The 16,732-nt window shown below is 44.4% G+C and overlaps 5 protein-coding genes across 5 annotated transcripts; 4 read left to right on the top strand and 1 right to left on the bottom strand.

The window, feature by feature from the left end:
* Positions 1-1,178: 1,178 nt before the first annotated feature.
* On the top strand, positions 1,179-2,008 carry PEX2_109390 (uncharacterized protein; the record flags this gene model as incomplete). Its single annotated transcript, XM_016748205.1, has 3 exons — positions 1,179-1,341; positions 1,439-1,541; positions 1,615-2,008. The coding sequence occupies 3 exons, from the start codon at positions 1,179-1,181 to the stop codon at positions 2,006-2,008; spliced, it is 660 nt and encodes a 219-aa protein (XP_016595047.1).
* Positions 2,009-3,214: 1,206 nt separating this feature from the next.
* Positions 3,215-5,861, top strand: PEX2_109380 (Concanavalin A-like lectin/glucanases superfamily; the record flags this gene model as incomplete). The annotated part of the gene is made up of 5 exons (XM_016748204.1): positions 3,215-3,568; positions 3,621-3,920; positions 3,968-4,232; positions 4,284-4,383; positions 4,433-5,861. 5 exons carry the CDS (start codon positions 3,215-3,217, stop codon positions 5,859-5,861), a joined length of 2,448 nt encoding a protein of 815 aa, XP_016595046.1.
* Positions 5,862-6,556: 695 nt separating this feature from the next.
* On the top strand, positions 6,557-7,474 carry PEX2_109370 (aromatic alcohol reductase; the record flags this gene model as incomplete). Its single annotated transcript, XM_016748203.1, has 1 exon — positions 6,557-7,474. The coding sequence occupies one exon, from the start codon at positions 6,557-6,559 to the stop codon at positions 7,472-7,474; it is 918 nt and encodes a 305-aa protein (XP_016595045.1).
* Positions 7,475-8,366: 892 nt separating this feature from the next.
* On the top strand, positions 8,367-9,251 carry PEX2_109360 (thioesterase family protein; the record flags this gene model as incomplete). The annotated part of the gene is made up of 1 exon (XM_016748202.1): positions 8,367-9,251. The coding sequence occupies one exon, from the start codon at positions 8,367-8,369 to the stop codon at positions 9,249-9,251; it is 885 nt and encodes a 294-aa protein (XP_016595044.1).
* A 243-nt stretch (positions 9,252-9,494) lies between these two features.
* On the bottom strand, positions 9,495-13,700 carry PEX2_109350 (WD40 repeat domain-containing protein; the record flags this gene model as incomplete). Its single annotated transcript, XM_016748201.1, has 2 exons — positions 9,495-11,928; positions 12,217-13,700. The coding sequence occupies 2 exons, from the start codon at positions 13,698-13,700 to the stop codon at positions 9,495-9,497; spliced, it is 3,918 nt and encodes a 1,305-aa protein (XP_016595043.1).
* Between the last annotated feature and the right edge of the window lie 3,032 nt (positions 13,701-16,732).

The following is a 16,732-nucleotide window of genomic DNA, read 5'->3' as shown; positions in this document are numbered from 1 at the left end:
ACGGGTCGTGGAGGGTTACCCGCGAGCGACCCTTAGAGGGTCAGGGTCAGGGTCGGGTAGAGGGTCCAAGATCATGGACCACCCGGAGGGTCACTGCCAGGTCTAAGTCTACTTAGACCCTAAGATACTACTTAGCTATTATAGTAGCCTATACTATAGTACTTAGTAATACTAATAGTATATACCTCTTCCCTCCTTAGCCTAGGCCTAGGTCTAGATCCCTACTAGGATCTAGGTTAATAAAGTAGATTAATATATATTTCTTAGGATTAAATACCGATATATACCTATTAGCCTAAATATTAGTATACTAGTAAGCCTTTTATAGTTTAGAGATATTTTCCTACTTACTTTTTCCTATTATAATAAATACTATATTATTAACCTAAGCGCTTATTTTTACCCCTTTATATCTACCTACTAGATCTATATTATAGATTAGGTATAGGATTAGAGAGAGAGGTAAGCCTTATAGGATACTAGTTAGTATTAGGATACTAGCTAATACCCCTTCTAGTATCTATATATAGGTACTCCTCTCTATAAGGAATACCCTAATCTAAAGTACTAGCTAGCCTAGCTATCTTTTATATAGATTATAGATTAACCTCTTATAAGAGATATTATTATACGCTCTAAAGATATTAAGTATTAGTATACTTACTATCTTACTATATCCTTATACTCTCTATACCTTACTAATAATCTCCTAGATAGCGTGGTCTATAGAGATACCCTTTCTCCTACTAAGATATATATTTAGGAGTAGTCCTTTAGTCTTAACCGCGTAACTGATTCTCTAGGTAATTACTACCTCGAGGAACTTACTAAGTATATTAAGAAGGGTAACCGGCTGGTAGGACTTTACAAGCTAGTAATCCCTCTTACCAGCCTTTTATAGGACTACTATAATCGATTTCTAGAAGTAGGAGGGGTTAGTCCCGATCCGTACGTAGGCGTTATATATTTGTGAGATGGTAGCGAGTACTACCAGGATTTCAATTAGTTTGTGCCACAGTGAGTTCGGTAGGCTGTCCTCTCCTGGTACTTTGTTTGGTGGTAATGATTTGATTACTTGAGTGATCTCTTGGTATATGATCTCTGGGAAGTAGATCGGCTCCTGATTGATAGCTGTTGTATCATGATTGATCGTCATCATATCATGATTGATCGTCTGGATGTCTGAGAGGTCTGCTGGTGGTGGTACTGGGAAGAAGGCCTGCTGGTGCGCATTTCTAATTCTTTGTCTGATGCTCATCACATACGCGTTGATTTCTTCAAATGTAACACACACCCCCAAGGAGTTCAAGCTGAAGAGCTATCTGACCCCGTTGCGAGAATGTAAGTTTCTGCTCTTGTGCGTCGTCAGCTTCTTCATGTATTTTATGTCACCTGCGCTCACCTTTCTCTGATTCTTCTGGCAAACTGACTTTTGCAGGGGGCATGTTTATTCCTTACGTTTACATAGTGATATCCGCAATCCACTATGGCATGTCGGTCCAGATGGGATATAATCTCATTCCCATTCTGAATGGCGTTAGGTAAGAGAAGCACAGAGAAGAGACAAAATTCTCGACTTCATGGATTAGAAATCTCACAGAGTTGGTATCCTAGTTTCTTCGGTCGAATCGTCCCCCAAATTTGGGCACGCAAATACTGGATTTGTAACATCTTTATCATCGCAATGATTGCATCCATGATCATCATACTCGGCTCATGGCTTCCCTCGCGCAGCAACGCCGCTATCATCGTCTTCACACCGTCCCGGGCGATCGGTTCGCCGGCAATCGGGGGACTGGTCAAGGCACCCAGACCAGCCACTGCAAAGGCGGTGCCCATCCGATATCCGATCTCGTTGGGCGGGGACATGGTCAACGCAATCATGGGCCCTAGTCCAATAGTCGCACCCGATGCAAAGCCAAACAGGAGAGGCGACTATGTGTATGCATCTGTATTCAGCGGAGTAGCGTATGCGGTGTCAAATATGCTACCCCGAGGTCCTTCCTAACCTTACGACTTAAAAAGATAGACCCGACCTCGCTTTTCTTCGTTCTCCGTTTCTCTTTTACTCCTCCCTCCGTTCCCTCTGTCCTGCGTGGGGGGCCTTAATATTTAGTTTACAGATATATCCCAGATAGCGATACATCTCTTGTATTAAGATAGTATCATTAACTCTATCGATCTCTTCTTCGGAAGTAGAATTCGACCTAGAATCCGAGGTAACGTTAATCTAGACCCGATCGACCATATTTTGATCTCGTTTTCGTTCTCAACTTTATAGTTAAGAGCGCCGTCAATAAAGAGGCGTCTATTCAACTTCTTAACTAAGCCTACCACTTCGCGGTTCTTGCGAATTAGAGCGGAATTTAATGGACCTGGCTTGTAATGGATCTTGAAGACTGGAATAACAAATCCGATGCAAATTAATTATCGAATGATGAGGGTTGCAATCGCAACTCAGATTAATTGCAAGGAATAATATATGTATACAGGGCACTGTACATTTGCACAAGAACCCACTCAAATGTACTGCCTACTGCGTATTCGCCATGAGACTATAGGGGTATGTGAGTGCTTGAGTCGGAAGATAATATCCCGGCGTTATAATGTTCCATCTTCTGCAGTAGTTCTACAGATGCTCATGACGCAAACCTATAGTTAGCGTGTATTACATGAGAAGATCATTCAGCTGGCGCCACTCACGAGTGGTGGTGCGCTGAGCCCAGAGACATTGGTCGACAACAGCTGAAGGAAAAAGCAAAGAGCTTTGTAATTTGTGACCAGTCCCCCTTTATTAAGATATCTCATTATCTCTGTACGACATGATAGTTCTTGCCGTGTTTTTCCTAATTCTTTATAGTTCTGTCTTGAACTAAACCTTATAATTAGATGTTTGGAAAATCTCAGGGGCTAAACCCGAGATGCATGTACATACTTGTACATAGTACCTGCTCCACCTGAATATGTGCTTATACCCCACTGCATATATTGTCCCTGGGCTCATGCACTACATGCACGCTACGCCACCACCTCAGCTCGTAACCGCCCACTCTGAAAACAAGTAAAAAGGAGAAAAAAGAATGTGAGTTATATATCTTATTACAGGAAATATTTGGGTATAAATAAGAGACCTCAGCCAGAAAAAGCTCCCTAGATGTTTCTTCTCAAACACTTTGTTCATACCAATCAAAACAAGAAAAAGCCATTAGGAAAAATGACAACCCCCGAGTGGAAGTATTACCCCATCAATGGAATCTCGGTGAATTCCGAGGAGCCATCCAAGTTGGGTCCTGAGGTTCAAGTTCCTATCCGTCAAGAAATCGACTCATGGAGCAACAACCCTGCCAATGAGAAGCAAGTCAAACTATTTGTGATGGCATTGTCTCGCTTCCAAAAGATTGACCCCAAAGATCGAGACTCGTACTTCCAGATTGCTGGAATTCACGGACAGCCCAATGTACCATGGGATGAGCCTATTGACTCCAAGGATGCAGAGGGAAGAGGATACTGTACTCATAACAATATCCTGTTCCCCATCTGGCACCGTGCTTATCTTGCACTTTACGAGGTAATGGATTGCGCCCCATATCCCGATTTCGAAATGAACTAATAAATTTCAGCAACGTCTACACGAAATCATGAAGCAAGAAATTGTCCCTGCTTTTGCGGAGGACCTCCGCCCCGAATGGAAGGAAGCCGCTGATGGATGGCGTCTGCCTTTCTGGGACTGGGGTGTCACTACTTCAGTTCCGGATCTTTGCAAATACCCATACATATTTGTGCCGACCTCGGATGGTACCGGTGAAGAGAACATCAACAACCCACTCTTCCAATTCCGCATGCCGACCAACCAGCCCATGTCCACTGCTGGTGTTGATAACTTCAAGGACCCCTGGGTCGACGATGGAGATATGCTCTACGTATGTTATTACTCTACAAAACTAGGTATTTATTCTAACCGTGATAGTTCGGTGAATGTATTGGAACTACCCGTTGGCCTGATGAGGGCGAGACTGCCTCTGGTACTCATACGTGGAAGTACGGTGTGGTAAATAACTACAAGGTGCAGGAAGCACTGAAGAAGCCAGTTTGGCTGGGCGAGTCTCCTTACGGTCAGCCTGCGGAGATGGTCTACCGTCTATTGACGGTTCCCATGGACTATTCTACATTTGCAACAACGGCTCAGTTGTCCGATAACCCGGAGGTTCAAAACGACATCAACCTTGAGTACAGTAAGTTTCCCCTGAGAGTAAATTTTTAAACATTTCTTTGACAATCTCCAGTTCACAACAACATCCACGGTTGGGTTGGCGGTGATTTCAACGGACACATGTCTCAGATCCCAGTGGCGACATTTGATCCTATCTTTTGGCTTCACCATTGGTAAGTCCATTTCCATCAGTGCTGTCTTCAACTTCTAACGAGATTGCAGTAACATCGATCGCATCTTTGCCCTGTGGCAAGCCCTCAACCCGGATAAGTGGTTCGAGAAGTCGAAGGTCAACGCATTCTTCCAGGAAACAATTGGTCTTCCCGATGGTGCAGAAATTACTCCGGATACAGAGCTACGCCCATTCCACAAAGACACCACTGGAACTCTCATGAAGCCCAAGGATATTCGTTGGCCTTACAAGCTCGGCTACACATACCCGGAGTTGCAGACCTGGAACTACAAGCCTGAAGGCTACACTTCCGAAAGCTTCATCTCAACCCTCCGACAAACCGTAAACAACCTTTACGGCGTATCGAGAAAGCAATTGATTGATGCAACCAACAACATCGAGGGAGTAGATTATCTTGAGGACGGCTCTAAGTCTCTTGATTATTCGTTCAGCATTCGCTACCGCAAATATGCCCTCGATGGGGGTGAACCCTTCTGGATTCGCATATACATCTCGCAGGATGGAAAGACGCACAACGCGACCCAAGACTTGGTTACTGAAGTTTACAACTTCAGTCAGAAGCCTGAGGACAAAGCAGGAAAGCTTGCATGTGGAAACTGCAAGGACAACAAGAACAAGAATATCAAGTCTACTGCGAGCATTTCTCTCACTCCAATCTTGATTGCTCTTCTCAAGTCAGGCAAAGACTTGGCCAGTCTTGCCAGGGACGACGTCCTAAGCTTCATCCGGAGCAGGGCTTATTGGAGAGTCTTCAAGGGCGGTAAGGAGGTACCCTCGTACCAGGTGGAGGCTCTCGACCTCGAGATCATCGGAAGCACCAACGACTCGACAGTCTACAATGACGCCACGAAGGCTCCAAAGCTGGAAAACTTCAAGGAAGAGCCTACCATCTCCGACGGAGCAGGTGGTGCCCTAAACCCAGACCTCAAGCAGCCCGTGACAATTGCACCTCCAGTGGTTGCAGTGATCCCCAAGGCTGGCCTCAAGGTCAACTCCTCCCTACCATTCAAGCAAGCCTTGAAACCCGACGGGGTGGTGATCATCGACTCGACCAGCTTGAACCTGACACCAGCTAAGACCTCTGGCATTGATAACACCCAGATCTATCTGAACGAGGGTAAGAACGGAGATGGCGATATCCTGTTCCTCCTCTCCATTAGGCGATCCGAGAACCAGATTGTCTTCAACACTAAGATCAACAACTCCTTTGGAAAGGAGGTTCGTATCCCGCTGGAGAAGAGGTTCAAGGGCACAACGCCTTCTATCCTTATTCATGACCAGGATGATGGTTATGAGGTCTTCATTGACTGGAAGCACGCCCTGTACTTCCCTAAGCGGGCTGTCGGCAAGGTGGCTCAATCAGTGTCGTACAGTGTCAATGCTGGGCAAACACCTGTGTGGTCTTCTAACCTGAAGGTGAAGGTGTACGATTCGATGAGGGGGGTGTTCCACCACTAGCCTAAAGGAAATTGAGTGTCCAGGCGATTTGTGATTTTGGACCTGTACGAGAACATACTTCTGTCTTTACCGTTTGTTTATATTTTGAAGCTATCCCGGTGCATGTTGTAACGGAAATGTATTTTTTTGGGGCTGCCTAGAATTTCGGCACTAATTTAATCAAAGATTTGTTTTATATTCTGCTTTTATATACTTTCTTATCCCAAGCAGCTTTATTGTGATTTGTCTTCTTTCCCTAATGTTGGATAGGACAAACCCTAACACTTCTACGAGCTTCTCTGCGAACCATAATACTATTAATAAAAGATTTCCGCCTAGGCAACGTTATTCTTAACATATTCATCCTCATATAATCAATATCCTTTGGCTTCAGGCTCACATCTTTTTGTAAAATGTCAGGACGAGTCTCGGGTATTGGCGGAAGCTGATCAATAATCACCTTTAAACTAGCGGTGCCTCCTAAGGCTGGATTGGGTGATGCGCAGGGAATATGCTCACTAATCATTCAAATTTGATGGAGATGATGATATATATAAAAATTATCATTTGTCATACATCTAAGAACATCTAAGATTCGCTTGTCAGTTAGACTGTATATATATAAGGGCTGAAAATTGATATAGACGAATACACTACTTCCTAAAAGCCATCTAATACTTTGCTACGAATCCGTACTTTTCATCCTTTTTAACACCATGTCCTCATCACCTATAAAAACCGTGTTAGTCATCGGGCCAGGTGGAAATGTGGGCAAATCAACTGTGAAAGCTTTACTCGATGAGAAATTCGAAGTCACCGGACTCACTCGAGAATCATCTGAGGCTATTTTGCCGGAAGGTGTGAGACACATAAAGACCGACTACTCTGAAGAATCACTACGCGATGCATTTAAAGGTCAAGATGCGATCATTAGCACGATTTCTAGCATTATCCCAGGAGCCGCCTTGACCCTCCAGAAGTCTCTTGTGGACTCCGCCATATCCGCCGGCGTGAAAGTCTTCTTCCCGTCCGAGTATGGTATTGACACCTCGGATAGGTCTGCGTCTGAGTACATTCCATTCCTTGTGGATAAGATTCAGACCGTCGACTATCTTAAGACTCAACAAGACAAGATCTCTTGGACAGCAGTCATCACGGGATCACTGTTCGACTGGGGCTTGAACATCCCCGGCTTTGGAGGCTTGGATGTACCTGAGCGCACTGCCACTATCTTCGATGGTGGTGACATTTCCTACGAGGCCACAAATCTTGATCAGGTCGGAAGAGCAATCGCAAGATCTTTGAAAAGCCCGGACCTGACCAAAAATCAATATGTCTATGTGAACAGTTTCACTGTCACTCAGAATAAAGTTTTGTCTGCCCTTGAGAGAGCGACGAATGAGAAATTCACACTTTCCGAAAGCACTGTTGAAGATCTTTGGCAGGATGGGGCTACCAAATTGAAGGAAGGACAGCCACTTGGTACCGTGTCCATGATTGCCGCATCTATATATGGGAAGGGAGGATTGGCAAGCTTTTCGCAGACGAAAGGGCTATGGAACAAGGTTCTGGGGTTGCCACAAGAGGACTTGGATGAATTTGTGAGAGGTTATGTGGCAAGGGGAACGGCTTGATCAAATGATAAGGGGAAAGCCCACTCAGGGCTGTTTTGTCCTTGCATCGAAATAGTATCAAGAAAGGTTTTGTTTGAAAAATGTTTTTGAGAGGCCTCTCTATTTAGTAGTTCTGTCTTTATCTTCTAGCATATTCAATGTCAACACATGCATTAAGATACATGCCATTCTATATCTACGTTTTCCTTCGTATAACACGGTCAAGCGAAAGTTTCCCAACAAATGTCCCATCGCTCCCCTTTTCATAACTTTGATGTTTGAGCGCCCAAATTTCATCAGAAATATTTACTCGGAGCCAACTGATTTTCTCTTAACCAAAAAGCTCCCAGGTTGGCTTCATACATTTAGTTAGCCTACTGGAGTTGGAGACTAGTCAAATTATTAGACACATTTTTGAAAGATGTATCAATATTACTGGGACGATGTTCGATATTCGAATTGAATGCCGGGTTTCTGTTGAGTATCCATTCCTCGGACTCGGGATTTTCTGTCGGCATTCCAGGGGGGGGAAGTGGATCTATGATGACAAAACAAAATTCACCCAATGTGCCAAGATCCCCATGTGCAAATCAGATCTTAATTTCCCTATCATCTGATAGTCGATAGATATCGTAGAAGGCCTCGGCCGTCCAGCCATTGAGCCGAGGTGTTACTTCCTCCGAGGGAAATTGCAGGGGAAGTTTCTGTTCCCATCTGTGTACCAATACTTAATTTTGAATCATCGTCTATTTATGAATGTACTACCTACGATATCTTTCCCGCCCGTCAACCGTGTCTCCAAATACCTCGGTCAATCCAATTCTCGGTGAAAATTATGGCCACCACTTTAGCTGAACATGTATCGCTGCAGAAGTTGCATGGTCATTATGTTTCCACGCACCTTCCCCAAAGGATGGGGAATTTGGCACCCATCGCGTACGGAGGCTATGCTATCGCTCTCGCGATACACGCTGCGTATAAGACCACCCCGGATGGATTCCACTTGCACTCGGCGTTTGGCCATTATCTCCGACCAGTAAGCACTGAAGCAAATCTGATATGCACGCCTGTCAAACTCCGCCAATCGAAGGGTTTCATAACCTACCGCGTTGCCGTTGAACAAAATGACCCCTCGACTGGCCAACAGCGCCTATGCATGGAGCTCCTAGCCGACTTCCACCGGGATGAGCAGTCTGTCCTCACATTCTCGAGTCAACCAACTCGGAGTTACAGTCACTGGCGGGATTGTGTGCCCTGGGACCGCCTTGTGGAGGATTGGGTCAAAGCCAAAAAAATATCAGAGTCACAATTTAGAGCTTTCAACACTCTATTTGGACTATCCCGAAACCTCTACGAAGGTCGCCCGTGTCCGGAGGGAATCACTACCCAAAATCTGATGGGGATGGCCAAGACTGTCAAAACCAGCCAGGAGGAATTGTCTCCGACAGCAAAGTCGTCAGCGGACTGGCTCCGAGTCAAACACCCTCTACGGACAGAAGGAGAAGAAATGGCCAGCTTAGGGTTTATTATGGATGGTGTTTTGTCGTTTTTGCCTTTGGCACACAATCACATGTCCTTCGAGGACGCTGGTGTGTGCTCGAGTTTGGATTTTGCTCTGCGCATCTTTGCGCCGCGACTCAAAATGGAACAGTGGCACTTGAGGGAGATAATTAATCACCATGCCGGCAACGGCCGCACATACAGTGAGAGTAAATTATGGGACGAGGGAGGGAATTTAGTGGCTTCTATGACGCAGCAGTCAATTTTGCGAGTTCCTGCCAAAGCTGCAAGGATGTAAAGAAAAGTAGCTATTATTTACCCTTAGATTTTTTTTAGCTTTATAGAATATGAGATATTCAAGATAAAAAGGCAAAAGGGTGTGAATCTTTTGCTACCTCTTTGTCAGAAAATTTGTAAGTAGCACGGCGAACAACAATACTCGCAATGAACGTACTCAGACAATCTAGCTCTGGTAATTTCTACCGACAGAGGGTTACGTCCTTCGTCTGCCATGTCATTATGTGTCAATCCTTGAAATGCTCTATATACCCGCCGCATGGCTTGTGAGCAGCCCTCTTTTTACGATCACAACCTCGTCCCTCTTCACTAGGATTATGTCCCCCCTTTTTGTCACCGCAAAGATTAAGTCGAGATTCCTACTAAGCCAGTCGCTAGGAAAGAAGAAATGTCGCGCCAAATGATTTCCATTTTCGGCCTTCGGATCTGCGCTGCACACCCAATTCCTACCATCGAGGAAAACCAAGCGCTCTGTCTGCCCCGGGTCGGTGCCAGTAGTGCCAATGAGGACCTCAACATTGTCATTCAGACCGCTGTACCCTGAGGAGGGGGTCACAGCCTTCGAAACTAGAGTAAAGTCGGAGGCGTTCCAAAGCACAAGTTTGGATTTTCCAGGAGGCCAACGCGCCTCGCTGAACATAGTCGCCACGATTGTTCCATTGAAGCAGGGAATGATTGAGTAGATCGAGAGATCTGATGGTATACTGCCTTCCAGTCGTATTCCTGCAGGCCCGGTAAGTCGTCTTAATGCTAACCAGTCGAAGATATGCACCTCGTGGTGGGTTATGAGGATAAGGTGGCCTGGGTTTGAGGGGTGGTTCGCCCATCGGTATGATCCACGGTCCTCATAAGAAATGGTGGCTAGCAAGACACTCTCATCTAGTGAGATTGACCAAAGCATGTCTGATTTTTCAGAGGAAATAAGAATTCGATTTAACCCTATTTCGCATACCAATTGGCCCACTGACATGTCGGCTCGGTGGTCGAATAAGATCTCAATCGCCACCATAGACTGAAGTTGACGAGTCAATCTATGAATCTTTATTCGACTAGATGAGTCGATGCTACTCAGAGTGTGACTCTTTTCCTCGAAAAAAAGATAAACAATTGGGACTCCATGGGCGTGGCTGAAAAGTTGCCGAGATGGAAGACCAGATTCAATATTATGGACATAGACCGATCCGTCCTCTTTGCCACAAAAGAAAACTTCACCACTCTCGTGACATGCTAGCGATGTGATCAAAACAACATCTTCAGAAGGCACCAGGCTGGTTTCTTGCAGTGTGTTTGAGACGATTGCGATATCGCTTGCTTCTTCATCCTCGCTCTGCCCTACAAGGACCGTGGGGCCCCAAACACGGCATCGTGATCCTCTAATGTCAATCAAATGTAGACTATCTCCACTGAAAGCAAGGCCCTGTATACCGGGCTCAACCGAATTGATACGATATATCAGATGCATTGTCTCGAGGTTGAACAATTGGATGGTTCCAGATGGATCGGCAGTAGCCAAGGTGGAGCCATCTGGCGAGCAGGAAAGGGAATTTGCGAAGGCAACGACCCTGTTTTTGATCTCGCCCGTGGAGGTATGAAACAGTACCAACTCCCCGTCTCCATACGCCGAAATAAGTACATTGGCGTTGGCCCCATTGCCAAAAACAAGACATCTGACTCCGGCCGAGCCATATGGCCTTCTGGAGCCACTAACTGCGCTCGACTCTCTGCTGTAGATATCGTACAGAGAATCGCTCTCAAGATCCCAAAGCAAGATGTCGTGGCCTTTGTATATGATAGCCAACAGATCTGCGTCAATGCTGAATGCTGCTGTAACTGGCCGACGATAGAGTTGGGTTCTCATCTCTTCTAGACCTCTGGTCCAATCCACGTTCGCCTTCAAATCTCCGTTGTTTAAATCCCAGATCTTTAAACGATGGTCTTTCGTAGCTCCGAGTAGAAACAGGTCGCGATGGGTAAGCGTGAGTGCCATACACTGTTGAGGTACGTCGAATCTCCATAGCTGTACTTTTGAGGCCAGATCCCATATACGGATGCTTTTTGAGCCAGCAGAAACAAGTATGTTCTCAGTATTACCAAATTTCAAGGGGCCCACAGGCTCTCCGTGTTGAAGGGAGCCAGTCTGCTCAAAAGTGGATTGTTTAAATAAAGAAATGGTACCACCGAAAGATCCAATGGCAAATTGGATTGTGGAGGATGCGAGGCTCGAGTATTGCTCGTATGTATTAACAATTGTCGATAAGCAGTCGTCCCAAGTCTCGGCACGCAATCCACGTACATTGATACTACGAGCTGTTGATGCAAATTGCTTCCAAGGGGCAGTCGCAGGCGGGCAAAAGGGGGGAATGAGATGGAAGATTGCGTGAGGGTAATCTTTGAGATTGGTACCGAACTTCATCACCAGTCGTATTAGATCGGTAGCCCAGGAGTTTAGCATAACTAGTTCCTTTGCAAGCGGCAATGTCTGAGAAGAGCTTCCTTGAAGGAATATGCGGAGAGCCTTGCTTGTTTGAATCAACCGATGTAGGTCGGAGTATTTTGCAATATACTCCACCCAGGAGAGAACATTTGACGAGTTGAAGAATTTTGCCAGCGCGAATAAAACATCTTTGTCTGTCCACGATAGGTGCATGATATGTTCGAAAAAGAAGTCACAAGCGTAGCTGACAAAGACAGAGCGTTCTTTGGGGTTACTGCCCGTACTCGATTTTTGACTTCTTGAAACCTTCATTTCAACACCATTGAGGTATTGTAAACAAGTCAACAATAAGCGACGGTGGCCAATTTTCTTATCGACTGCAAACTCCAAGCTTGTATTTTCTTCGAGAAGAAAGTTTCGCGCCGTCAAGTGAATCATCTGTACCTGGCTTTTTGCATCTACATAGACCAATTGCCCACAACACGATCGTATCGACGCCTCAATGCTGTCTATTGAATCTTTGAGATCTTACCGAAGCGCCTCAGAGAGCTCAACTATTTTCAAGGGCCGAGTAGAGCATACCGTCCAGGTAAGTATGGCCTGTGCCAGGGCTTTCCCGTACAATGCTTTCGACATATTGTGCAATATTCGAGCAAACAATTCGTTCATGTCAGTAGGAACTTCGTCCAGAATTCTCTCCACGTCTGCAGACGTATGAACATATTTCAGTTCCTGGAAGACTAGGGTAACCCATAAGAAACAACCCCTCGACTTATCCACAATCTGGCGAACTATATGTTGCGGGCCTCTGTCATCAGCCGAGGGGATCTGGTCTACATTTGCGTCCAGATACAATGCGATATCGGATTTGGTATCCTCTTCGAGGATAGGCTCGGAGAGTACCCGGACACTTGAAAGACCCAGTCTCTGACGGGGCTCAAATGAGTTCCGGGAAGTCAAAAATACGCGTACGGAGCATACTTCAGCCACCTTCATGAGTAAGGGGACAACTTCCGCTTCGCTTTTGCATTCGTCCAGAGCATCAATCACCCAATAATGAATATGTTCGAACGTGACTTTGAGAATGCCGTCCAAAAACAATTTTCGCCATATGGTACGGTAGTCGGCTTTTCTCAGTTGGTCGTCCTTTTCGCAAATTTTGAGGCAGGTCGCAAGGACATTCTCATCCGAAAGAGCCATTTGCCGGGCCATGGACAATAGAAAGGTGGTGATGTTAGATTTCTCTTGGTTGCCGTATTTGAAGAAGTAGAAGCTGGACTTCTTTTGCAGCTTTCTGAGGTGCGTAATGACCTTCCCACACAGAATCGTCTTGCCAGTGGCCGGCTTTGCAACGATAACGTAAATTGGCGAATTGTCACCGTGAAGCCATTCCTGAAAATTTGACTTGTCAACCAGCCACTCACAGGAGCCACTCATTCTCAAGCTGTCAGCGTTCATTAAATCGTCCTCCGGGCCGTCAGATACGCCTAAGAGCGTTTCAAGTAACCGCTGCCGGTCACTGATGATGTCTCGCGATGAGGATGCCAGACGGTTTCGTAGGATGTCCAAACCCGAGGCCAGCGCATTTCGAACCGTCCGATAGTTTGTATCATCCTGGGAGGCATACTTACAAATACCGCGATGATTTGCGTGTATATACTCTCTCCGTTCATTTGCATATCCCAGTATCGCTAGGTCTTTATCCACCACAAGACTTTTCTTGACGCCAAAGCTAGTAGGAAGTGTCTCGTAGAAAGAGCAGAGCTGCATGTCGTGGCAATGATGGGGAAATTCGTCATTGATGGACTGGATGGCGCTAGAATTGCGTTGGAGATCGGTAATGAACGGTCTGGGCCCACCGCCCAAACTGAGAAGTTTCAACAAAGTTGAAGCCAGATCTGCTCCTCGATGGGGTGTAGCTAGGAAGAACATGGCTTGAATTCGAGTAGCCAGGTACTCGAACTCCCATTTCCCTTTCGCCAACAGATATGCACGTTTTATGACGAGGCCCCCCATGCTGTGCCCTATCAGCACAATTGGAGTCTGCGATCGGAGTAAGCTATGTATTTAAAACAGCTTTGGATCGTTCTTGTCATTCTGAACATTGACTAGTGAATGGCATCGGAAGCGGATAAAGCACATACTCTAGTACCCCGAGGAATATTTGGACAATCAAAGATTGAGCCAAGCAGTGAATTCGCGAAGTCGTGGATCCCGAGAATGCTTTCTTTGTCCCAGTTCGAGTCATAACCAAAGCTATGAATTCTGGTATCTTGAAAAGCATCATCGTTCGGCAGCCACTCCTTCGGCCAATAAAGCGATGGATCGCCCGATTTCGTCCACGTGCTTCGCGATCCTCCTCCAAGGCCGTGTACAAAGATTAAGTCGGCGTTTGCGGATCCGCATAACGGTATGTGTAAAGTGTTCAATCCGAATTCTCCTTTTGTATTCTCTGAAGAGTTACTTTCTTCGATGCGTCTTAATAGGGTGCGGGAAATAAAGGACCGGACACTGGAAGGCGCTCGCTGCAATCCGTGATCCATTTTCTCAGAGGAGCATAGGTTTCAGAGCGAAATACCCAAAAATTAGCCTAATCTTGTCTTGGTCCTGCTAAAAAGCTGCTCTTAAAGAGTGTTCATAATTGTAGATGATTGTCAATCGCTTTACTCATAAGTAGGTATGGCTCAACTAGGCTACTTGTGATATCCGCGAGAAGGTAGTGGGATGATGCATGTCTCCCTCCTGTTGCTGCCCGACTCTGGTGAGACCTGTGCCTTTGCCGAATCAGGATGTAGAGTCCCCACCGATGGTTAGGTGCGTAGGTTTAGCGTGATGCAGTGAGTGTCAAAAGCCTATGCGAGCAATGAATGGCTCCGATCAGTAGTCAAGATGCACCACACTAATGCCATTATCAAGGCGAGCAGGCGACATAGGCCTGAGTACCCAATGAGATAAGGATCGCAGGGAATGGGAGGACGCTACCTGTGGGCCATGGCGCCTCTCAGCACGCCTGGGCAGGTACGGGGTACGGGTGTTTCCGTACCGCTCCGAGGCATGTCAGGTGTGATTAGCAGAGAGTTCATGTTGGAAGGTCACGTGACCGCCACTGTTTGCTCCCAGTACTTTAGTCTTAGCATGTAGATAGTTTCTCTCTCTCTCCACGCATTAAGAGATTTCCAGTTACATCTACATCTTCATCGTAGATCTCTAGTATCTCTAACAGGTTATGAGCCTTGTGTTTTCGAGTCCTCTACATTACTGTACAGACTCGAAACCCTGGTTTTCCTCCTATTAGTATACTGCGTCGCACTACCCCACTGTGGAACCTCTGTGGTCTCGTTTTAACCCCATAAATCAGAGTTTTTATTACCCAATCGGACGAGATTAACACCTTATCCACTGGGATCTTTATCTATTATAGGTGGATCCTACCTCGTCGCCGTCGAATTACGTCGCTGATAACCCTCGATAACCCGAAAATCGGACTGTCGAACCCTATATTCTACTTGCTACCCGCTGTAGCAAGCTAATTATACCTCTTTAATAAGCATATCGGTGCGGAAGAAGACATTATAAAGCCCTTATACTATCTAAAGGACTTCGCTATTAACAGCTACGAGATTAATATCTTGTCGGCTATCCCAAAACTAAAGGGATAATCTAACTACAGAGATTAGGAAACCGCTCTCTATATAGCTTTTATAGCTAATAACCGTTACTATATATATATAATTTCTAATAGAATCCTAATACTAAAGATCCCTAAGTATTAGGACTCTAATCCTAATACTATTCGCGCTCTTCTTATTAAGGAAGCTTAGGACCTTACCGGTAATTATATAACTATAATTATTATCTCTGTTTCTGCTGTTTGTAAATATATAAAGGAGATTATTAATATAAACGTTGTACTCTAAAAGTAGTATAATAAGGACTATATAAACTAGGATCTATATAATTCGAGAGTGAATCTCTTACTTAGGGGTACCCTCTCTCCTAAACCCTTTTCTCTTATTACTTAGAGTACTAATATATAAGAGATATTTAAGAAACTACATATAATATACACTACCTTATCCTACTAATATTTATATACTCGCTATAGCAAGTAGATAGATCTTTACTTTAAGAATAGATCTACTAACGAGTTTATATATAAGTTCTAGGAAGCTTTTTATAATCTTATAACTTCTAATAGTAAATTAAACTTAGGATATATACTATACTAGTTTAAAAGAGCTATCTCTAAGAACCCTAAGTATAGTACTTTTCTCTAGAACCTAAGGGTCGATAAGAGCGATATTAATCTTATAGATAAAGTCTATACTAAGTTCCTCGAAGTAGATATCTATATTAGGTCTATAAATCCTTTATATAATACAAACTCGACTACTATTTAAACCTTATTATTATCCTATAATAATAAGAAGAAGGATACGAAGAAAGGAGGTAATAATAAGTAATCTAATTCTAATAATAATAAGGATAAATCTTTAAAGAAGAAGACTAACTTTATCAGAGAGGAGAATGTTATCCTTTATAGGTATTATAGGACTCTTAGAAACTACTATTCTAATAAGTATCCCTTACTAAAGAACTCAGCGAATACTACTACAATTTAATAACCTTAGTAGTAATAATCCCCTTTTTAGTAGGTTATAGTCCCTTAACTAGGTTAAATTATAGGTTAGGTTAATAACTAAGGCCGGATCCTTTCTCTGCTATAATAACAGCCTCGTCTAAGGGCTAATACAGTCTTTACGCTAGTATCCTACCCTACCGCACTGTAGTAAGGCCCTCCTTTAAGGGATCCCCTAATACAGTATAATAACCTCTTTATAAATATACTCTTTACTAGTATCTAGGCAGATACTATTTATAGCTCTTATATTATATCAAAAGAAGGCCTTATAGCTAATAATAATAATAATATTATACGCTAGATAATTAATTCTAGTACTAGTATATATATAACCCCCTATAGATCTATCTTTATTAACTTTAGATAATATATATTACCTATTTCGATAGCTATTAGGGACGTCTTT

This window comes from Penicillium expansum (assembly GCF_000769745.1).
Source record: "Penicillium expansum strain MD-8 chromosome Unknown contig376, whole genome shotgun sequence".
In the NCBI taxonomy this organism is placed as follows: domain Eukaryota; kingdom Fungi; phylum Ascomycota; class Eurotiomycetes; order Eurotiales; family Aspergillaceae; genus Penicillium; species Penicillium expansum.
Note: the sequence above shows the minus strand (reverse complement) of the source record. Positions and strands in the feature narration are given on the sequence as shown.